Raw genomic sequence first — 23,571 nt, 5'->3', positions numbered from 1 at the left:
AGGATGTACATTGCATATTCTATCAGACTTTTTGAAATTTCTGTTAATATAATTTTTTCTTATTAGGGAAGCCAAGGAGAGACTGGTCGACCCGGTCCTCCAGGTTCGCCTGGTCCACGAGGTCAGCCTGGCGTCATGGGCTTCCCTGGTCCCAAAGGAAACGATGTGAGTTCCTTCCTTCATTTCTTCAATAAATAGTTGATGGAAGTCCTTTTATTTTCCATATGGGGGTGCAGATGGCCCCAAACTGATTTCCACTTCAAAGCACAGAAGAGTATATGAGAAAGAAGCTTCCCTCTACCGTGTGAGAACGGAGCTAACGTATTTTTTTCTGGAGTTCTGGGCAAAGAGCAGAACACTTACAGAAGCCTAGTCTAGAAATGAGTTTTCAGTTGGGGATATATACATGTGTGAGTAGGGGGCAGATCAAAAACATGAGAGAACATGATAATGAATAATTTCCTTTTGAGATTTAGTAAATACTGGCTACTTCTTTAGGGTGCTCCTGGAAAAAATGGAGAACGAGGTGGCCCTGGAGGTCCTGGCCCTCAGGTATGTAGATTTTATCCACTCATTTCCAGTCCTCTGACAGTGCTCCCCAACGTTTTTGGCCTCAGGGACCAGTTTCATGGAAGACAATTTTTTTCCAAAGACCAAGGGAGAAGGGATGGTTTGGGGATGATTCAAACACACTGAATTTATTGTGCACTTTATTTCTATTATTATTATATAAGCTCCACCTCAGGTCATCAGGCATTAGATCCTGGAAGTTGAGGCAATGCCTGTTGTATTAGAGGCATTTCTCTCCAACCCCATGACTTCTGTTTTCTTGATCTCTGCTTCCATAACTGCTTTCTTTTAGGGTCCTGCTGGAAAGAATGGTGAGACCGGACCTCAGGGTCCTCCAGGACCTACTGTAAGTTTCCTCGCGTGAACTGGAAACGGAAGTGGATGGGAGTGGGCCTGAGGGAAGACTTTGGGAATTATACAGTCTCTGCCACTGTATTGTTATAGCTCACCAAAGCAATTATGAAGATTGTTTATTTAATCAGCTAGCTAAATACTGACACTGAATAAAGTTTCTGCCGTATATGTCTTCCTTACTCCACTTCCACAAGCCAGACTCTGCCTTCCTTCATACCACTAATTTTTAAATTAAGCAGTTGGCCTGATGAGATGAAAAATATGTGGATAAATATGAAAAGATATTTTATAGTGAAGCATCTCATTGTATGTTTTTACATAGGGCCCTTCTGGTGACAAAGGAGACACAGGACCCCCTGGTCCACAAGGACTACAAGTAAGAATTTGTTAATCAAATGTCATTGGGCCCCTATTTTTATCAGTAGTTTCATTTGATAGCTATATTTGTTAAGTTAATCAACACTTCAATTTTTTTGTGACACTGAAAGATAATTCATCTTAAGCTTAAAATGTGTGCCTCTGACTTCTACTTTGAAGTTCACATAATTCAGTATGCTTATATTTATTTTTATTGTAATTTAAATGTATATAGCTAAATTCATCTATTCATAATTCAATTTTATATACAACAACATAAAGAATAGAGGGAGATGAACATAGGTTTCTAAGATATGAACATCACCTCTCTGTCACAGGATTCTGAGGGCTACAAATATTCTACACCTAAAAAGACTGCTGGAACCATTTTTTGAATACTCTGCAGAAACATACATACTAAGAGAAGCTTTCCTATAATCAACGTTTGAAGTGATTATACAATACAAATATGATTCTTTATAGGGCTTGCCTGGAACGAGTGGTCCTCCAGGAGAAAACGGAAAACCTGGTGAACCTGTAAGTTGCATGTCACGTTTTCAAAACTCAGAAGCCAAAAGAATAATCATTTATAAATGATTAGCTTTCACATTTTCATGCCACGGTATCTGAGTTTTAACATTTAGTTTTGAAATAACAAATGTTATTTGTTAGTTCATTAACAAAACAAAAAAAAATATTGAATCATAACTATTCCATTAAAAGTTTGAATTTTATCATAAAAGGACCTTAAAGAAGAGAATATAGCTCATGACTGGATAAACTGAACAAGTCAAGTGTGTATTTTGCTTATTTATTTATATAACATACATTCTGATAGAAGCCTAATCACACAATGTCATCACTGTCCTAGGGTCCCAAAGGTGAGTCTGGTGCACCTGGAACTCCAGGAGGCAAGGTAAATATTTCAACCTACTTTCTCATTTCTTCAGCATTTTTAGTATATCAAACCAAAATATTCCTGTTTTAGAAGCTCAACATTGAAAATGTTTGATGAATACATTTAGGGTAATCCAAGACATTTCTAATACATTAAATTTGCATCATCTAGAAAATTGAATTTTCTGACATGAATAAACAAAGTAGAGTCACCTATGGGCCTGAAATTTCAAAAGAAAACCTTTCTAGTGCATTGCTTCTCTACAGGAAAACGGTTTTGAGAGAAAACCTTTCAAATTTTCCCCTCGTGATAAAATAATAATAAAAGTGTCAAAGCTAGCTCATCAGGCCAGGTATAAAAATTCCTTTGCTTAGAGTAACTCAGCTTATGTTTCCATTTTTCACTCAATTGATCAAATGCAGTTTATAATTGTTAAAATTTCCAGATTATTCAAAAGTTAAGAGCATTGTGATCTGTATCAAAATAATACAATGTAGGGTGTTTTTGTTTGGTTTTAAGCCTGAGTTTCCTAACAGGGATTTTCTGTTTTCCTCCTACAGGGTGATTCTGGTGCTCCCGGTGAACGCGGACCTCCAGGAGCAGGAGGGCCCCCTGGACCTAGAGGTGGACCTGGCCCCCCTGGTCCCGAAGGAGGAAAGGTAACTCCCCCACCCAATTTAATTCACTTAGATTTTACAAAATGCATTCCTTATCTTTCTTGTGAGCTATGATTTCTCCTTTAATTTCAGGGTGCTGCTGGTCCCCCTGGGCCACCTGGGTCTGCTGGTACACCTGGTCTGCAAGGAATGCCTGGAGAAAGAGGGGGTCCTGGAGGCCCTGGTCCAAAGGGTGACAAGGTATCAACCTATTTTCTGTTAATTATGTAATATGACAGACTTTTTTGGTTAAAGGAAGGCAACATTACTGGAAAGTAATCCATTTCTAGAGAAACTTTTTAATCGGGACACCTATGATACATTGCAGTGACTCTTGAGGGTTGCTCCTCTTTTTGTCATATTTTCATTGGAGATGCCTCTAATCTGATGCCATTGTTTTTTATTTGACAGGGTGAGCCTGGCAGCTCAGGTGTCGATGGTGCTCCAGGGAAAGATGGTCCAAGGGTGAGTACTCAAACTGGGGAGAAGCAAAATTTATGTTGTATGGAACAGCCCTTCACCTCATCTTATTTTTTCCAAAAACTCCTTATAAGTTAGATCATACTTTGCCACCTTCAGGGCATTAAAAAGAACTGATGATTGTTAAAATTCCTGATTTCTGTCACTAACAGTTCAACAATGACCTGAGAATGGAAAAATCTCAAAAGTATGATAAATATTACAAACTAAAGTCATAGTAATTCACTAAAATCCAAGATAATCAATACTGCTCATGAAGAAACTTTTTCATTTAAAAAAAGCATTGAAATTCCATGGTATATTCATACCATGGAATACTACTTAGCAATAAAAAGGAATGAACCGTTGATACATGCAACAATGCAGACAGACACCAGGGACATCATGCTGAGTGATAAAAGTCAGTCTTGAAAGGATCCATACTGCATGATGTTCATGAAACATTTGAGATATGGAACAGTTTTATGGTTGCCAGAAGTTAGGAATAGGGGAGAGGGAGATGGATATAACTATAAAGAGATGACATAAGGGGGTGTTTTATGGTAATTGGATATTTGAATATCTTGATTGTAATGGTGGTCATGCAAGGTTATACAGAATAAAATTGCATTAAAAATTACATACACATATACACACAAAAAGAAGTGCATGTGTAACTGGTGCAATCTGAAAAACTCTATGGATTGAACAAATATAAGTTTCTTGGTTTTGATACTATACCATAATTCTGTAAGATGCAATCCTGAGAGAGGTTGGGAGAAAGATGTACAGAATTTTCCTGTATGTTTCTTTGCAATCTTCCATGAATCCATAAAACTATTTCAAAATAAAAGTTAAAAAAACACATTACAATCAATTCTGTTCACATTAGAAAACACCTAGATATGACTGTAGCAAATAAACATGGTAATTAAGCCATTAGATAGACATTATCTTTACTGAAGTTGCTTTAAACAAATTCAAAAGTACTTCACTTTTAACAGACTAAATAGGTAAGCCATCATCCAATATTTTAAAATCTAATATTTTATTTATGTAATATAAGTAAACCTTAATATTTGAAAATTTTGATGTGAAAACTTTGATATGTGCAACAATACTTTGGTTAAATTAAATATTTTGAATTGTTATACAGTTAAATAAAGCAGTACACTTTTATTTTAAAAGATATGACAGTAAGATCTTACATCATGTCTTATTTATCTTCTGCAATAGAAAGAAAACTGGATCAATAAATTGCCACTGAATCTTGTATTTAGTAAACTGTGTGGTATTTTCACATTGAGTAAAAATATCTAATTCAAGCCATCAAGGACACCACATTATCTAGCTTATTAGATGAACAATATATCCATATATATGCCTTTTGATTAATAAGGAAAATGATGCTGCTCATCTTCAATATTAAAATATATTTCTATTTCTTTAGGGTCCCACTGGTCCCATTGGTCCTCCTGGCCCAGCTGGTCAGCCTGGAGATAAGGTAACACATAACACTGTTTAGAAACAGAAAGTGTCTTTTGTTGCTGTTTGGATGAAGGACAATTTTTTTTTTTCTTTTTTAAGGGTGAAAGTGGTGCCCCTGGAGTTCCGGGTATAGCTGGTCCTCGTGGTGGCCCTGTAAGTGTTACAGACATTTTAACATCATTTGAGCCCCACACAGGCAGCAGCTACCTGTGCCTCCCTCTTTAGCAATTCTGTCCATGGCCCTAGTCTCAATGGTGGGATACTACCTGTTAGCATCATATGACATGCAAGGCAAGGTTAAAGTTCTTAAAGTAAGATTCACAAGAGACTGTGAGACCATTTCAAATCTTGCCATCTTTCCTAAGTAATTCTGGAAAAAAAAATATAAAAGTTGCATAAGTAATAATATGCATTTGTAAAAGAGTATTTCTTAAAGCCATAGGATCTTTGCCCGAGGCTACTTCTAGATCTAAAATTCTCTGCTTTCGGTGTTTGTAGACTCAGGAGAGATATTTAGTAAATGTTTTTAACTAATTGAATGATTTCTAAACACTTTAACCTTATTTTTATTTTTTTAAATCCTTGCATTTTTAGAAGTTATACAATTAGGTTTTTTAAATACTTCAAAATTCTCAAATTATTTTTCTTACAAAAATAAAAAAATTGCTACTTCGAATTTTATTGAAAAATGGAAAGGTCTTTAGAGGTTAAGCTCTGTTAGCTTTGCACACTAACATTATCTTTCCTTAGCTTAAAGGAAAAGATAAGATGATGTAGAGGATGACATGTGCTCCCAATAGGAATATATTTCACTGTGACTAATGAGGATATTTTTCACTTAAGGGTGAGAGAGGCGAACAGGGGCCACCAGGACCTGCTGGCTTCCCTGGTGCTCCTGTAAGTATGATCATTAAAACATGCATGTCACATAGCCCAGAATCACTATCTCACTAAAAAATAGTAGGAGAATAAGTCAAGTCTGAATTCTAGTCTATTTCAGCCACTCATTCCCTATGAGGGTTCATTTATCCACCTCCTTTTTTTTTTTTTTTTTTTTTTGAACTTTATTCTTACTGTTTAAAAGATGGATACAAAAACACCTGGCCTGCCTTTACACCAGATTAATAAGACTGACACGATCTCCTAGACTTAAAGCACTCTGAAAGTTTTTATTAAAGTTCTTCCATTTTTAAATGGTACTAAATAAAACTTCCTCTAAGCCCCATCTTTCTCAAATGCATTTATTGGTGCTTGCTTTGAAATGTACAATCCTTAGAGAGAGGTTCTCCCTTATAAAAAATAATGGAAATCGTACCACTTTCTGGACAATTTTTTTTTTTTTTATCATGGAAACTCTTTTTATTTTCTGGTGGCTTCATGTGGAGTGTGGGACCTTATTCCCCAACCAAGGGTCAAACTCATGCCACCTGCAGTGGAAGCATGGAGTCTTAACCACAGAACCACCAGGGAAATCTTTATCATGGAAACATTTTCATTGACTTTGTTTCTTCCATGTCTTCAGAGAGTCTTCCAATTTTATTTTAACATCTAAATATATCCATAACTATGTATAAAATAGATAACTAATAAGAATCTATTATATAGCACAGGGAAATCTACTCAATGCTCTTTGGTGACCTAAATGGGAAGAAAATCCAAACGAGAAGAGATACATGTGTAATGTGGCTGATTCACTTTGCTGTACAGCAGAAACTAACACAACATTGTAAAGCGACTATACTCCAATAAAAATTAATTTAAAAATTAAAAATAGATTAAAAATATCTCTCTGCATGAAGAATTCTATTTTCTGAAGAAAAAAATAAGGATAAGCCCAGTGCATCGTGAAGGGTGTCAGCTCACAGGCTGTGTTTGTTTCTGAATGCAGGGCCAGAACGGTGAGCCTGGTGCTAAAGGAGAAAGAGGCGCTCCTGGTGAGAAAGGTGAAGGAGGCCCTCCTGGAGCCGCAGGACCCGCCGGAGGTTCTGGGCCTGCTGTAAGTATCTCTCTTTTTCTAAGCCTTCTAAAAGAAAGTACTTAGGTTTGTCAATAATTTAATATTTTCACACCGAGAGAGAGTTTTTCATGGTGACAAGAATACAGGTTTTGTAGGAATACAGTTCTGAGTTTGAAGCTAGGCTCCAACAATCTAGTTACCTCCATCAAGTTATTTTCATGTCCTCAGAGAGTTACTATTTTTGTGTTTTGATGTAGGTTCTCATTTCCATTGTAGTGTTTTCCCCCAGTTTTATTGAGATAAAACTGACATATACATTGCATTGTATAAGTTTAAAGTACAACATAATGACTGTATGTGTTGTGAAATGATTGTCATAATAAACAGAGTTACTGATTTTTCAAAGGCTTAACACTAATCCCAAATTTTGATTTTGATGCTATTCCTATCTACCGTTTCGATCTCCATTCCATATAGGGTCCCCCAGGCCCCCAAGGTGTCAAAGGCGAACGTGGCAGTCCTGGTGGTCCTGTAAGTAATGATCGTCTTAACTATTATTGAAAAGCATTAATCAATATCAATCTGTATAAAAACTGCTTTGAAAGCCCTAGTTTCCTACAGAGAGTATAAAATTATGATCACGTATTCATGTGTGAGTTATATGTAAATTCCAAGAGGAAAAAACAAACCATAAATCTCAGAATAGAATGCAGTTCCTACCACATTTCTTACATTTCATATTTGTTTTAGTAGTTAATTATTTGTTCTCCTTGATTTTTGACATTTAAAAGTATATTTATCATTTTGCAGGGTGCTGCTGGTTTCCCCGGTGGTCGTGGTCCTCCTGGTCCTCCTGGCAGTAATGTAAGTACTTTTTAAAATAATTTTAAGCCATATATTCCATAAAGAATACTCATATATGCATTCTACTCATTTTACATATGAGTAATATGCATATTACTCATATATGCATAGGGTGAGAAACTTATCCACTGCAACTTCTCTTTTTATTAAATTCCATATAAAATTACTTGAATCCAGGTGAAAGAGGGAAGAAAAAATGTACTTTTTCATTATAAAATATTCTAATATCAAACATTTCTTTGTAGGGTAACCCAGGCCCCCCAGGCTCCAGTGGTGCTCCAGGCAAAGATGGTCCCCCAGGTCCACCTGGCAGTAATGGTGCTCCTGGCAGCCCTGGGATCTCTGGACCAAAGGGTGATGCTGGTCCACCAGGTGAGAGGGGAGCACCTGGAACTCAGGGCCCTCCGGTGAGTGCTTTCTTTGCTCTATTGATTAATAACAGTTTTATTTTCAATAACAAATCAATAAAGGAAAACATAGTCACATAAAGAGTAACCCAGATTTCATTGTCCATCACAACAGGGAGCTCCAGGCCCACTCGGAATTGCAGGAGTTGCTGGAGCACGAGGTCTTGCAGGCCCACCAGGCATGCCAGGTGCTAGGGGCAGCCCCGGCCCACAGGGCATAAAGGTGAGTGTAGCTATCTTTCACTGGACCTTTGTTTCCTTTATGAAGACTGATAGTCTTTAGACATATGACCATAGCAAGTATGTAATGAACAAGTTTTCCTGTAATTAGATGTAAATTCTTGATATTTTCAGTTTCAAGAAGCATGCATATTATCAAGAGGCTCTGGAATCCAAAAACAATGCACATCATAGGCCAACTGTGAATACCAACACAAATAGTTTGATATCACAGGAAATATCTTGTCATCTCAAATACCTCTGTTAGGAAACTTGTCAGCATTCTTCCATTTGCTGACTGTCAGTCTTGAAGGGGAAAATAATCTCAGCTTGTAGACCTATGATTCCTTTAATTGATACCAATTATCCATCAACTCAATTCATTTTATTCTCTTGACTTTCTTTCACTGATACTGCTATAACATCCTAGGGCTTAGCGTCTTAAATATCCATTTAGCAAATAGGGTAATAAAATTGTATTTTATTAGGGCTCACATTTTGACACTTTGAGCACCCTTTTAAACTGATAGTCATATAATATTGTAGTGAAATTACAATATAACATTTAAGTCTATTCGATTTATATGAACATATCCAATAAATGTGTATTCTTTAAATACAGCCAAACATTCGATATAACCTAATTCTAATGGGCACCATAAACCTGTGGTTTCATGATGATTAATCATTATTTTTTTTCTTACAATAGCCATGTCTACTTATGCACCTCATATTAGGATGTATTCTAATATGATAATCAATGTAATTACTCAGGCATCCAGGTTCATTGAACAAGTTAGAACATACAAGAAGTTTGTTCCCCAAAGCATTTTTCCTCTGGCAGGGAGTTTTAGGAACAAATTCCATAAGAATTGAATAATACAAAGTTCATCCCTGGGAAATAAAGACATCTAAAAGTATCATATTAATTGATTTCCTGGAAAGAAATACGAATTTATTTTTTTGTACACAGGGTGAAAATGGTAAACCAGGACCTAGTGGTCAAAATGGAGAACGTGGTCCTCCTGGCCCCCAGGGTCTTCCTGGTCTGGCTGGTGCAGCTGGTGAACCTGGAAGAGATGTAAGTACTAGTTCTCAGAAAATATCCAATGAGGCACACTGTTGTTGTTCAGTTGCTAAGTCATGTCTGACTCCTTGAGACCCATTGGACTGCAGCACACCAGGCTTCCCTGTCCTTCACCATCTCCTGGAGTTTTCTCAAATTCATATCCATTGAGTCAGTAACGCCATCCAATCATCTCATCCTCTGTCATTGCCTTCTCCTCCTGCCTTCCATAACATTTAAGCAAGATTCAAATTGGCCTTACTTGGGTCTAAAAGTGTAAATATTGCCACATGTCAAAGTTCACCTTCTTTCTCTAGTAATGAATATTCTTTCTATTACAATTTATTACAACTCAGCCTTAACCGTTCATGTTCTTTAATATTTATGCAGTGAATGATCATTAATGGAGAAGGATATGACCTTTAGCTAAATAAACAAGAGTTGGGGATGGGGAAAGCCCCAGTTTACAGCATTCCTTCCGGGTAAAAATATTCTGCATATTATCTGTGATTAGTCCTTTCTTAAATTGTAGATTTTCATTATCTGCTTAAATTACTGTGTGTCAAGCTTTTATTTATTACCTCTCTCCTAAGAACCCTTTTTAGTTTCCCAGTCACTTCTTTCTCTCTCACCCTGTGAAACTGTAGTATCACAGGTGTACTGCATCTCCATGTAGGCATTGTCAACCCTTGCAGGGCCACACCCATTGTCACATCTAAGATTTTTCACTCCCAAGAACCAATTTTTATTCTCTTTAGGAATGCTATTTTACCCATTGAGAATGCATGGCTTCAATGGCATTTAAATAGTTCCAAAATTTTTGATTTCTTTTCTTATTTTTTTTTCTTTAATCAGGGAAACCCTGGATCAGATGGTCTGCCAGGCCGAGATGGAGCTCCAGGTACCAAGGTATAATAAACACAAGTACAGTAATTTTTTTTTTGTAGGTTTTAATTATACCTTTTAATAGATGTAATTAAAGCAATAACTGCTGATCAGATCGATTTTGGAACTGTGAACTTGTCCACAGGGTGACCGTGGTGAAAACGGCTCTCCCGGTGCCCCTGGAGCTCCTGGTCACCCAGGCCCTGCTGGTCCTGTTGGTCCACCTGGAAAGAGCGGTGACAGAGGAGAAACTGTGAGTTCTAATGAACACCATCGTTCCTTACTTATCCATTTTCCGCAGTAAAGAACTCAGTAGATAGACGATAGAATGTCATATCCGCCAACCGAAAGATCTACTCTCATTTGTTTTACAGTTTTGTATGCTAGTCGTTCCTTAGACAATTGTGGTGATGAAGATATATGAGAAATTTCTGGCAGTAGTCAATGAAGAATTCATTTTTTAAATTCAAAATGGTATTAATCATACCAAGTGTATATCCGCTTGGTCAACATATAGTTGAACTAACAGGATGTTCTCTTTTTCCTGTTTAGACCCCCAGGTAAAGCTATAAACAGGTCAAGGATTTGTAAGGAAAAAGTAATACTAACTTTCAGTAATATCAGCAAGCATACCATTATTCTCCCACAATGAAAAGATTAGGATTTAAATAAAACAAATCTATATCAAAAAGTAAACACCTCCCCCTGTGTTTGTTTATTTGTGTATTTTTATTTTAGGGCCCTGCTGGTCCTTCTGGGGCCCCAGGTCCTGCCGGATCAAGAGGTCCTCCTGTAAGTTTTTGTTTGTTGGTTTGTTGTCTATTTTAACTAATTCTATGGTGTAGGAAACAGTCTATTTTCTAGCATGTTCGGGAAAAAGGGATGAATAAACACCTAACTATGGAACCAAATTTAAACTGTCCTTTCATGAAACAGAAAGTAATTTAGGATCTAAAACGCCCTTGGGGCTGTGTGTATACATGGCAATTATTGGGGCTCTATACAATTCTCAGTCCAAAATCGAAACAACCACTGCAGTTTGTATAGTTGCACCTACGCAGTCTGTCGATGGGACTTCTAGCTTGTAGAATATTATAAAATGGACTTAATTGTTGTGAGTTCTAATTTGTTTTTCCGACATGTGTGTGTATGATCCTAATTTGAAATGTGTTTGTAAAGGGTCCCCAAGGCCCACGTGGTGACAAAGGTGAAACCGGTGAGCGTGGTGCTACAGGCATCAAAGGACATCGCGGATTCCCTGGCAACCCGGGGGCCCCCGGATCTCCAGTAAGTGCGTCCGCTTTGTTAGAAAGTCCTCTCAATGCATTTTCGCTGATGAGATAGGCACTCCTTAGAGATCAATAATAGAAAAATGTTCATCTCTAAAAGCCTATGCTACATGAGATTAGAAATCAATTTAAGGGCTTATTTGAAATAGTAGTTGGCATGAGACAATGGGGAGAATAAGGAAAAAGAACTCTTGTTTCATCTCGAGCCTCAAGTTTCTTGATCTGACCTTGAAAATACAGTTTACTGAGCTTTTTGAAGGCATCACTCAAATGCACCTTCCTTTCCTTTCAGGGTCCCGCTGGTCACCAAGGTGCAGTCGGCAGTCCAGGCCCTGCAGGCCCCAGAGTATGTACAAGAAAGAGATATTGGAAGTTCCATGTTTTAAAATTTTTGCACTGCAGGGAAGTATTCTGGCATTGTGATATCATGATCATTTCTTAGGGACCTGTTGGACCTAGCGGGCCCCCTGGCAAGGATGGAACAAGTGGACACCCTGGTCCCATTGGACCACCAGGGCCCCGAGGTAACAGAGGTGAAAGAGGATCTGAGGTAAGACATTACTTATAAACATGTGTATTTAATTTGCTATAATCTGCACATTTTCGGAAACACTTTGCAATATTTTAAAATTGAGATGGCTAGTTAAACACAATACAATTACCAAACTTATGTTAGGGAGTGAACACTGACTTTAGGACATTCTCCAGCACATTAAAACTTTCTCCACCACACTGCCCACAACAGGGAGAAAATAAGAAAACCTTCCTTACAGATAACAGTTATAGCAGAATGAAAACTGCTCAGTGAATAAAATGAAAATAGGTCAGTGAATAAAAAGAACTCTGCCAGTGCTGATCTCATATTAGACAGCTCACACTATGATCATCATAATGACAGGTTTAAAGTACTGATGCATTCCACTGCTCAAACAGCTTCAGTGATTATTCCTGTTTTGCTGCTTACACCATCATTTCTAACACATTCCTATCCCACGCCTTTGGGATAAATGGAAGGAAAACTATTAACCCCACAGGTTACACAATTAAACACAAAGTTAAGTGGTTAACCCCAAACCACAAGGTTAATGATAAATCTGGGGTCAGAATCTAGGTTTCCTGATCCTAACTCCTCTGACTTGTCAGCATTAGAATCGCTAATATCTTAGAAGAACACACGATAGAGTGAAATTTGTGATCTAACACCACTTCTTCCTATACAGTAGAACACAATGAACCTCATAATAAAGGATTATAGTGATAAATTGGTTAATATTCTATCAAAAAACAACCCAAACTTGTATCGAAATAATTATGCTTACACAATGTATTAATTCTGTGTAAGACATTTTCTTGGGCTAGCAATGTATTTTTTCCGTGGATACCAAACAAGTTCACATCAATGACATATGTTCTTACACATCAGTGATGTATGTTCTTACTCCTTCTAGGGCTCCCCAGGCCACCCAGGACAACCAGGCCCTCCTGGACCTCCTGGTGCCCCTGGTCCATGTTGTGGTGCTGGCGGGGTTGCTGCCATTGCTGGTGTTGGAGCCGAAAAAGCTGGTGGTTTTGCCCCATATTATGGAGATGAACCGATAGATTTCAAAATCAACACCGATGAGATTATGACCTCACTCAAATCAGTCAATGGACAAATAGAAAGCCTCATTAGTCCTGATGGTTCCCGTAAAAACCCTGCACGGAACTGCAGGGACCTGAAATTCTGCCATCCTGAACTCCAGAGTGGTATGTTGGGGAAACTTTCACACTCATAGCAACAAGATAACAGAGAAAACTGCCTGTATTAAAATTTAGGGAAAAGGAAAATTTTACTGTGAGTAGAAGATATTATATAGCAGGAATAATCCTTAAATAGTGTTAGTTGAATTGAAACTCCTTGATGTTGTAAGAAAACATGAATTTTGTAGATGTACTTAAACTGTAACATAAATTCAAAATATGCCAATTTAGGAAAATTTAAAGACAATTTTGTAGAAATTTTAAAACAAATCATGTTTGGGCACATTTCTTCATATCATCACAAAGTTATTTGAGTTATAAACAACATATATCACTTTGTTCTCAGGATCAAATATTTGTAATTTGATGCAGGCATAATTTGCAATTTAATCATTGTAACCTATATTCATTGAAACAGTTTTTATAATAATCTAATTACTACATTTTTCAAATTACGAAACTATCCCAAAGTTCCTCTATTACGCTACACTAAAAAGTGGAAATATGGAAAATACAAATACATTGGCAGTCAACATTGCGAATGCCTCACTCAGTCACTCCAGTTGAGTCAGACTCCTTGCGACTGGATGGACTATAGTATGAATGCCTTACAAAATCATTTTGGCCTAAATCCCATTACTGGACTTCATAACCAATTCCATTGTCCTTTTTGTGACTATTCAGGAGAATACTGGGTTGATCCTAACCAAGGTTGCAAATTGGATGCTATTAAAGTCTACTGTAACATGGAAACCGGGGAAACGTGCATAAGTGCCAGTCCTTTGACTATCCCACAGAAGAACTGGTGGACAGATTCTGGCGCTGAGAAGAAACATGTTTGGTTTGGAGAATCCATTGAGGGTGGTTTTCAGGTAAGAAAAGATACGCCATTTTTCTTTAACTGATTTATCTTTGCTTCCCTAATTTTTTGTTCCTCCCATTTGTTCATCGCAAAGCAAAGATAGTTAATAAAGAGAAAAGTGCAAAAGATTGTATATACTCAGATAGCTATTATAACTTGTTTCTCAAAGCTAAATTAGATTAAATGATTCTTAATACACAGTCACCTTTCTTTCATATTTAAGATCTTCTTTACTCTGACATTATATATTATACATGCAATAAAAAGTTGTAGATAAAATACATAAACAATTTATATTATAGTGACCATACTCTCTGTATAAATCCATTAGGCATAATTGCTGCTAAAATGTTTGATCAGCTTTATTTGTTCCCCACCACAGTTTAGCTATGGCAATCCTGAACTTCCCGAAGATGTCCTCGATGTCCAGCTGGCATTCCTCCGACTTCTCTCCAGCCGGGCCTCTCAGAACATCACATATCACTGCAAGAATAGCATTGCATACATGGATCATGCCAGTGGGAATGTAAAGAAAGCCTTGAAGCTGATGGGGTCAAATGAAGGTGAATTCAAGGCTGAAGGAAATAGCAAATTCACATACACAGTTCTGGAGGATGGTTGCACAGTAAGTATCAGCATTTTTATAAGCATGTCTTATGATGAGCTCAGCTTGCTCATTTAATCATGCTATTTTTAAAAGAAGGAATAAAAATAATGAGTGTGAACAAAAGATGGCATTCAGTGTGAGTTATATTGAATACTGATTCATTCCAGGGAAGGTTAAATGTCACAAACAATGAGTTTATCTTCTCAACCTCCTGGTGAAAACTAGTTGCTATGAAAGCAATTGAAATTTAAACCCATCATATAAATTTTATCAGATAATTTAGATGGTTGCTATCCATTCTACATAACTGCCATCATATGATCTCAATCTAAAATCTGTTTTTAATTTTAAAGGTTACTTTAAATCAACCCTTTGTTATTATCATTATGAACAGAAGGAGAATTCATTCCTAATATTAATAATATCTCACAAGTTCCAATGTAAGAGACCTATCTACTTCTTAGTAAACTAGCTCCCTACCTGCTAGTATTGATCGGAACTGAGGTTTCTGAGAAGGCACTGGCCTGTGGCAATCTCCCTGTTGGGTTTACCCTGAAGTACTGTAAGGCTTTTGGTTAATGATATGGTTTATCTGCTGGGAGGATTATCACTTTGAACTGGAGCAAGTCTCATATGTATACATTGCAAGTTGGTAACTCCCTTTCAGCAAAATATTTAGAAAAACTAAATAATTGTAATGTCATTATCACTTACATTTTTTATTTGCTCTTTTTTTTTTTACAGAAACACACTGGGGAATGGGGCAAAACAGTCTTCCAGTATCAAACACGCAAGGCCGTCAGACTACCTATTGTAGATATTGCACCCTATGATATCGGTGGTCCTGATCAAGAATTTGGTGCGGACATTGGCCCTGTTTGCTTTTTATAAACCAAACTCTATCCAAAGTCCCAGAAAAAGCTTCACACTCCATATGTTCCTTTTGTTCTAATCTTGTCAGCCAGTACAAGTGACCAAGTTCCAGTTATTTATTTCCAAAATTTTGGGGAAAAAAGTGTAATTTGACCAAAAAAGGATATTTGTTTTTGCTATTACACCAAATACAGTTCAAATGCTTATTGTTCTATTTTTTTTACCAATTTCAATTTCAAAATGTCTCAATGGTGCTATAATAAATAAACTTCAACACTCTTCCAATAACACTGCGTTACATTCTTTGAATCCTAGCCCTTTTTCAGAGCAATGACGGTGCTTACCATTAAAAGATTACCTTTCTCTGAAACAGTCAAGCAAGAAATTAGAAAAGAACTTCCTGTTTCAACTACCTCAACCTGGTCAGAAACACAAATGAATTCTATGAGTCCCAGAAGATGAAAAAATTTGTATAAAATGCCAAAACTTATGTTCCTAAAACATTGGTTAAAAAAAAAAGTAGAATGTAGTTCAAGAATTTAAAGAAATAGTTTTGAAGCCATAATTAATCTTGAATATCAACTGATTTTAAAGGTGCTTTTCTTTTTTCTGGTCATTGCTGGTCAAGTTTACCAATATTTGGCAAGTCTTTAAAGACACATGGTCTGGTGCTAATGTATTTTCACTTTGAAAACTCTAGGTCAGAATTGTTGCCTTGCATTCAAAACACAGTTGCACCATCTGTACTTGTCTCCTGTCAAAAATGTTTCCTGGTGTATCACTGCAGGAGACACTTTCCCTGCATCCTGTGAAAGTCAACAACAACAAAAAACTAATAAAGGGGCTGCTTTTGTCACAGAAACACAGAGAATGTGTTGAAATTAAACTTTGTAAGCTTGTATGTGGTTGTTGATCTTTTTTTCTGACAGACACCCATAATAAAAGATCATAATAAAACATTCCTGGCTTTTGTCAGCTTTTCATAGATGTACGTTTGCACTCAGGAACTCCAGTGATTTTTCCTGGAAAAAGCATATTGAGTCTTAGCTCTCTCACTTAATAATACAATAATGCTCCTTCGAGAATATGAGATAATATAACTCATGACGGAAAGAGAGATAATGCTCAATGGGGAATCTTGCAGATTTTTAGATCATATTTAGCAGAACTTGGGACATGTTGAAAACCAAGGGCTTCTATTTAAATAGTAACATGGTAAATTAGCGAGTCCCTAAAGTGGGAGTAATAAAGGAGGAAATTCCTGGTAATTTAGAAGAAAGTAAGCTGGCTCTAGCAAAACAGACTTTAACATTGAGAATAATTGCAAGGTTAGGCTTTTTCTACTGCTTCTAAACACCACCTCATTGCCCTCTTGGGTCAGGACAATGTAAGTTATTAATTTTCTCCACCAACAGGTTATTAATTTTTTAGCTACTGTAAATAATAGTAGTATCATCTTACATACCTGACTTTATAGTTTGAAATTTATTCACTCTATGATTAATAATAATACTTTCAAAAATAAAAATGCTATCAATCATATGCCAAGACTCTTTGTCCACCTATCCTCAGTTCAGTTCAGTTCAGTTGCTCAGTTGTGTCTGACCCCACGGACTGCAGCACTCCAGGCTTTGCTGTCCATCACCAACTCCCAGAGCTTGCTCAAATTCATGTCCATCGAGTTGGTAATGCCATCCAACCATTTTATCCTCTGTCGTCCACTTCCCCTCCCCACCTCAATCTTTCCCAGCATCAGGGTCTTTTCCAATGAGTCAGTTCTTCTCATCAGGTGGAGTTTCAGCTTCAGCATCAGTCAGTCCTTCCAATGAATATTCAGGACTGATTTCCTTTAGGATTTATTGGTTTGATCTCCTTGCAGTCCAAGGGACTCGCAAGAGTCTTCTCCAACACCAGTTCAAAAGCATCAGTTCTTTGGTGCTCAGCTTTCTTTATAGTCCAACTCTCACATCCATATATGACTACTGCAAAAATCATAGCTTTGACCAGATGGACATTTGTGTGCCAAGTAATGTCTCTGCTTTTTAATATGTAGGTTGGTCATAGCTTTACTTTTAAGGAACAAGTGTCTTTTAATTTCATGGCTTCAGTCACCATCTGCAGTGATTTTGGAGCCCCTCAAAATAAAGTCTGTCACTGTTTCCATTGTTTCCCCATCTATTTGCCATGAAGTGATGGGACCAGATGCCATAATCTTTGTTTTTTGAAGAGTTAGTTTTTCTTTGTTTTTTGAAGAGTTAGTTGATTAGAAAACTTAATTTTATATGCAACTTTAATTCTTTCATGTCTTACCATGTAACGTGGCATATTTCCAGAATCCAGGGCTTAGGATGTGGATATACTTAGGAGCTCTATAAGTGTGTACATGTATTTTAATTGAATGTTCTGGATTTATTGTGCCAATGATCACACTAAAATTAAGTGTAAATTATTATTTGTACATATATGAATCCATAATATTGACTTTCTGATCAAATATTTTCTTATCTCACCTAAAAAGTATCCATTTTTGTTATTCCCATATTTTTTTAATCACAATAAATACTGGAATCTTATAAAAAAAAAAAAAAAAGAAAAGTAATACAAGTAAGAAGAATGATGGTGGTCATAGCTGTAGCCAGGGCAGCAACAACCAGGTTCCTAAAAGAACTTGGCCAGTAGTGACAGAAATGGCATCCAGTGCCCAGTTCTTTGGTTTTACCAGGCTGCTTCTGGGGTGTGATTTTGAAGATGGCTCTGGATGTCAACATTCTCTTCATATTTGTTCATTTTATGAACCTGGGTTCTATAGCTTTCTCTGAATTTTCCCAAACTTCAAATAAAATCTATAAATTACATTTCTACTTAAATAAGTCAAAGTTGTTTTAGGTTTTTGCAACTAAGAATCCTGACTGGACTAGCAATTGATAACAGAACTGATGGCAGGGAGCAGGAAAATGGAAAATTCGGGGATCAAATGTTTGTACTGGTTAGGGATCAGTGTAAGAAAATCCAAGTTGTATCCTGGGATGAGAAGTCAGTGGTCCAAGGGAATAGGATTTATCATCTCTGATTTCCTGGAGTGATTTGCACTTTGAAGCCAAGGCTTAAGAAGATGAATAGCCTCTGCTATACAAAAATATATTCAAATTTCATGAGAAAGTGCAGGACTCATGCGGGTATGGCTGTTTTTCTAGTGATGCACAAAAAAAGAATAAGTTCAAATCCTTAACTTCTTGACTCAAGGTGCAGAAAGAAAAGCTATAGACTTTCTCTGTACTACAATAAAAACATAAATTAAAATGTATTTTAAAACTCATCCTTTTGTAGAAATCTGAGATAACTGAAAAGCAAATATAAATTGTAATTCTGCAGATCACAAAACTTCACCATAAATCTAAATGGATTTTCTGACTAACTGTTAGATTGTTGTGTAATTGGGAAATAAGAGGACCCAGGAATTTGCATGGGGTTAATGCTCTTCAAACTTTTCTGTTTCACATTAAGTTTCTCTAGCCTTCTTAAATAAGACCATTTATTTCCTGTCTGGTAATAATTCTGCTTCTCTTGAAACACAGATGCCTATGAGAAAAGACCGGTTCTCCCCAAACCTCACTTCCACCACTGTTTATTGTCTCCAGATTTATAACTAAAGTCAGATTCCAGAATGCTTCAGGGGGGTAACAATCAAAAGGCCAACCTCAGGAGGAGGCTTATGCATAAAAGAATGGAAGAATTTAGCTAATTAATGTTGTCTAAAATTTGGGCCATATGTGTGTAAGTGTGTGGTGAGGTTACTAGACAAAGGAGAATTGTGCAATCCAGATCAGACAAAATTTATCAATATGTCAGGGTAACAGAGAGTTCTAGGAAGATTATGTTTATGAACATGGCTGGTTGACTGAACCAGGCCTCAGTGACAGGCCAAAGTAAATGAATTTGAGATATCAAATTGGCAAAAGGAGACTGTAGCTTAAAATTTTAAGATAGAATTTTGGAATGGTTTATCATCTGTAACATACCATTCACCTTCGAATTTATGTTCTCAGGGTGGACCACCAAGGTCTTGAGAAATGAAAGGCAAGTGTGTGACAGCATCTTTGAAAACCTTCTTGTAAGAGTGTCTTTAGCCTGGAGATGGAAGCAGAAAAAACCCAGCTGACATAAGCTTCTTGGAGCTTAAGTTTCAATGGAGTTGACAGGATTACATAAATTTCAATGGAGTTGACAGGATTACATGCCAGAGGCATCTCTAGATTACCAGAAAGGAAGTGAGAAGAACTGCAGGGTAGCATGGTTTAAAAAAAAAGTTGAATTCCGAAATGTCTTTGGTGTTGGCTGCCTGGGGCAGTTTTACTTAGTTTTTTATAAACAAAAAATTTCAAAAAAATCAGTGCAGGTGAAAGGAGAGCTTAGCTGAGCAACCACACAGGCCACAGTACTTTCACCCAATTCCTAGACGATGAGTTCATAGACCAGCACCTTCAGTGAGGAAGCTCAGTGCTTTGAAGGCTGTCCTGTGCAGAAATGACACAGCTACAGGGCAATTACCAGGGGTCAAGCACCATCCTAGTCACTTTACACATTAATATCACTCACTTCAATATCCTGTGGGGGTTATTATCTTCATATTAACCAAAAAAGGGAAAATAAGGCATGAGATTTTGGTAATTGCCCAAGTTCACCTTGTTAGTAAGAGGGAGGGCTAAAATTCTAACTCAAACAGTATAACTTAGAACTAAAACTCTAACCATGTAAATAAACATGTTTATTAAAATGTTTATTATAAAATGCTTATTAAACTGTTTCTACAAAAGGAATCTAAGCAACCCATGTTGTAGACACACTAGGGAAAAGAAATGCAATTCAGAAATTACTGAAGAGTAATTATAAATTATCACCAATTCCTAGATATTCAGAATGTCACTCTCAGCTAGAGTTGGGATTTTGATTATGTACATCCAAGATGATGTTAATTCATGCTTATTTCACCTGAGCATGCATTTATTTAGTAAGCCACTTGGTCATCTACTGTGTACCATTCATTGAGAAAATATCCTACTGTAAGTGAATTTCCTACCATTACTTGACCATCCCTCCTCTATCTCTTCTTCCTCTATCCAGTCACTAGACTGGATTAGTCATTCTAGTATCTCTCCCTGACAGTCTTATCTATTTCCACATCTTTACTTATCACTTCCATTGAAGATAGTTCACAAATCTATATCGGCATTTCATGGAACTAAAGACCATATAGTTTATGGTCTAACTAAGATCCCCACTAAGTTTTCAAATATTTCTCATGAGACAAGCAATATACTTGAGGGTCTTGAAGATCACTCTAAGCAGTATGTGGCAAGTCACTTCAGTCGTGTCCAACTCTTTGTGACCCTATGGACCATAGGGAGCCAGGTTCCTCTGTCCATGGGATTCTCCAGGCAAGAATACTGGACTGGGTTGCCATGCCTCATTCAGGGGAACTTCCCGACCCAGGGATTGAACCTTCGTCTGTCTCCTGCCTTTGGCAGGTGGATTCTTTACCACTAGTGCCACCTGAGAAACCCCCATTCCAAGCAGAGTGAATAGCAATTGCAAAGGCCTTGCGAGAGGGATGTTCTTGGTGGGTTCAAAGAAGAGCAAAGGCAGCATGTTTGAGGCAGAGTTAGCACATGGGAGACTAGTACAAGAAAAGATGACAGAAATAGTGAGGGAGTGACTTCCCTGGTGGTCCAGTGATTAAGAATCTGCCCTGCAATTCAGGAGATGCAAGTTCAATCCTTGGTCTACAATTTAAGATCTCACATGCCACAGGGCAACTGAGCCTGTAGGCCACAACTAGAGAGCCTGCATGCCACTAGGAAAGATCCCTCATGCCACAACTAAGCCAAATAAATAAGAAATGTGAGGGAAACAGATTGTATGGCATAATATAGGAAGGATGACCAAAGGTCCAGGTTTGCCTGGGAAAGCTCCAGTGTGTGCAGATTCTTTTTATGTTTCATAGCATTGAGGATCTGGGGACTCTGATAAGTATTCTGATTTGATAATATTATGTGACCACCCTACTTTCATTTGGCTGCTTTCAGGATTTTTGCCTTTGCTTTCAGTGAGATGAGGAGCCATTGAGCAAGTGGATGACACAATTTGGCTTATAGGTTTAGAATGTTGCTGCATCTGCTCTCTTGAGATAACAGCATGTTGGAGCAGAATCTATGAGAATAGTTAGGAGTGTAGTGCAATAATCTGGGCCAAGGATCATGGTAACCTCCACCAGGATGGTAATAGTGGAAGTGATGAAAAGTAGTTGAGTTATGGATCTATTTTGAATACAGAGGCAACAGGAAGTGCTAACAAATTGGAAGTGTGGTCTAAGAGAATGAGAGATGCAATCATGAATTCAAAAGTTTTGGCCTGAGTAACTTGGAGAATTGCTAATAGCTACAATTGAATACCTGAACAAGAAGATCAGGTAAAAGATTTGAGAAGATAAAAGAGTTTACAGGGCTTCCCTCTAGCTCAGTCAGTAAAGAATCTGCCTGCAAGGCAGGAGACCCAGGTCTGATTCCTGGGGCAAGAAGATCCCCTGGAGAAGGATATGGCAACCCACTCCAGTATTCTTGCCTGGAGAATCCCATGGACAGAGGAGCCTGGCAGGCTACAGTCCATGGGGTCACAAGAGTTGGACACAACTTAGCAACTAAACCACCACAAAAGAATTAACAAAACAAGGTATGTTAAATTATAATGCCTGTCAATCACCTAAGTAAACTTGACGAGTTAGAAATTATATATAAATCTAAAAGTTAGAGGAAAGGTCCAAGTTAGAGAAATAAATTTAGGAATTTCAGCATATGCATGGTTTTTATATCTATGCAAGTGTGTGCAATCATAAAGTAATTGAGTGTGGAAAGAAAGGAGAACATAAAACTGAACTCTGGAATATAGGAATATTTACTGGTTGGAGAAGTGAGGATGAAGCAGCTAAGGAGATGGAATAAGAATGAAGGGAAAGCAGGAAAGTGTAATGATCTAGGTGTCGAGTGAATAAAAATGTTTGTTGCTTAAATTTCAGAATTATAGCACTTCAAGAGGATAAGGAAACTTAAGGTTGATATATTCTAAGGCCACTAAGTATGGATTTTAAAAAGCGAGATCAGGTGAAGTTATATCAGTTTTCCTATCCTATAGATGTCAAATAATTATATTATCAAACCTTCTAATTCATGGTTATAGTATCACTTTATTATCTCTTTGTTGATGAAGAAGTGAAAACAATTCTCTTTACCTTCAAGGTAACATTTAAGCAAAAATTATTTCACTTCAGTCGTTAACAGTATTTCTGAAAATTGGAGAAAAGTAAGAAGAAAAATTAATTATCCTCATCTCACGTCAGTGGATACTTCCTTAAAATCTTCTTTATATATGCTGATATAATTGTGATAAACTACATTTGCAGTTTTGTATACTTCTTATTTCATTTGACACCATACCATTTTATCCATGAAAAAAAAATTTTATTTGGGTTAAAATTTGGAAAAATATAGAGAAAAATTAAAGTAATGGCTCCAAAGTCAGAAATAACATCAAAGTGACTGTACTTTTATCTAGTTTATGTTAAAATTTTACTTGTCTGAGTTCTATCTTAGAGGAATGTACTTATTTTTAAAAGTGAGTCATAAACTGTGAAAAACTTTATTGGTTCAAACATAACTCTTCATTGAGTCATAGCTCCCTGAGCTTGATACAACATCAGTGAAAATATTTTATATTACGGAACATACATGAAAGCTCTTCCCAAATCTTTGTTTCCCAATTTACCACAACTGAGGTTTTCAGAAATTTTTGAAGAACAACTTGTAGAGTCAATGCCATAAAGATTAAAAAGAAGCAATCATCCATAACCAATATTTTTTAAATAAATTCTTATGTGATTATATTTATCCTCCTCCTTTTCCTTCTCACCTCTTTAAATCTTGTTCAAAAAATATTTTCCTTTAAACTCCTGAATGTTTTCACTAAAATA

The 23,571-nt window shown here is 36.9% G+C and overlaps 1 protein-coding gene across 1 annotated transcript in view; it reads left to right on the top strand.

The window, feature by feature from the left end:
• COL3A1 (collagen type III alpha 1 chain) overlaps positions 1-16,521 on the top strand; it is a 39,674-nt gene extending 23,153 nt beyond the window's left edge. Inside the window, exons 24-51 of the mRNA XM_055571971.1 lie at positions 67-165; positions 499-552; positions 863-916; positions 1,247-1,300; positions 1,765-1,818; positions 2,153-2,197; positions 2,740-2,838; positions 2,929-3,036; positions 3,247-3,300; positions 4,745-4,798; positions 4,882-4,935; positions 5,626-5,679; positions 6,671-6,778; positions 7,217-7,270; positions 7,550-7,603; positions 7,849-8,010; positions 8,126-8,233; positions 9,203-9,310; positions 10,151-10,204; positions 10,326-10,433; positions 10,919-10,972; positions 11,360-11,467; positions 11,762-11,815; positions 11,912-12,019; positions 12,918-13,215; positions 13,894-14,081; positions 14,454-14,696; positions 15,423-16,521. Coding sequence (XP_055427946.1) covers positions 67-165; positions 499-552; positions 863-916; positions 1,247-1,300; positions 1,765-1,818; positions 2,153-2,197; positions 2,740-2,838; positions 2,929-3,036; positions 3,247-3,300; positions 4,745-4,798; positions 4,882-4,935; positions 5,626-5,679; positions 6,671-6,778; positions 7,217-7,270; positions 7,550-7,603; positions 7,849-8,010; positions 8,126-8,233; positions 9,203-9,310; positions 10,151-10,204; positions 10,326-10,433; positions 10,919-10,972; positions 11,360-11,467; positions 11,762-11,815; positions 11,912-12,019; positions 12,918-13,215; positions 13,894-14,081; positions 14,454-14,696; positions 15,423-15,569 — 2,739 coding nt within the window. The 3' untranslated portion in view covers positions 15,570-16,521. The remainder of the gene's footprint in view (positions 1-66; positions 166-498; positions 553-862; positions 917-1,246; positions 1,301-1,764; positions 1,819-2,152; positions 2,198-2,739; positions 2,839-2,928; positions 3,037-3,246; positions 3,301-4,744; positions 4,799-4,881; positions 4,936-5,625; positions 5,680-6,670; positions 6,779-7,216; positions 7,271-7,549; positions 7,604-7,848; positions 8,011-8,125; positions 8,234-9,202; positions 9,311-10,150; positions 10,205-10,325; positions 10,434-10,918; positions 10,973-11,359; positions 11,468-11,761; positions 11,816-11,911; positions 12,020-12,917; positions 13,216-13,893; positions 14,082-14,453; positions 14,697-15,422) is intronic.
• Positions 16,522-23,571: the final 7,050 nt, after the last annotated feature.

The sequence above is a fragment of the Bubalus kerabau genome, chromosome 3 (genome assembly GCF_029407905.1).
Source record: "Bubalus kerabau isolate K-KA32 ecotype Philippines breed swamp buffalo chromosome 3, PCC_UOA_SB_1v2, whole genome shotgun sequence".
In the NCBI taxonomy this organism is placed as follows: domain Eukaryota; kingdom Metazoa; phylum Chordata; class Mammalia; order Artiodactyla; family Bovidae; genus Bubalus; species Bubalus kerabau.
Note: the sequence above shows the minus strand (reverse complement) of the source record. Positions and strands in the feature narration are given on the sequence as shown.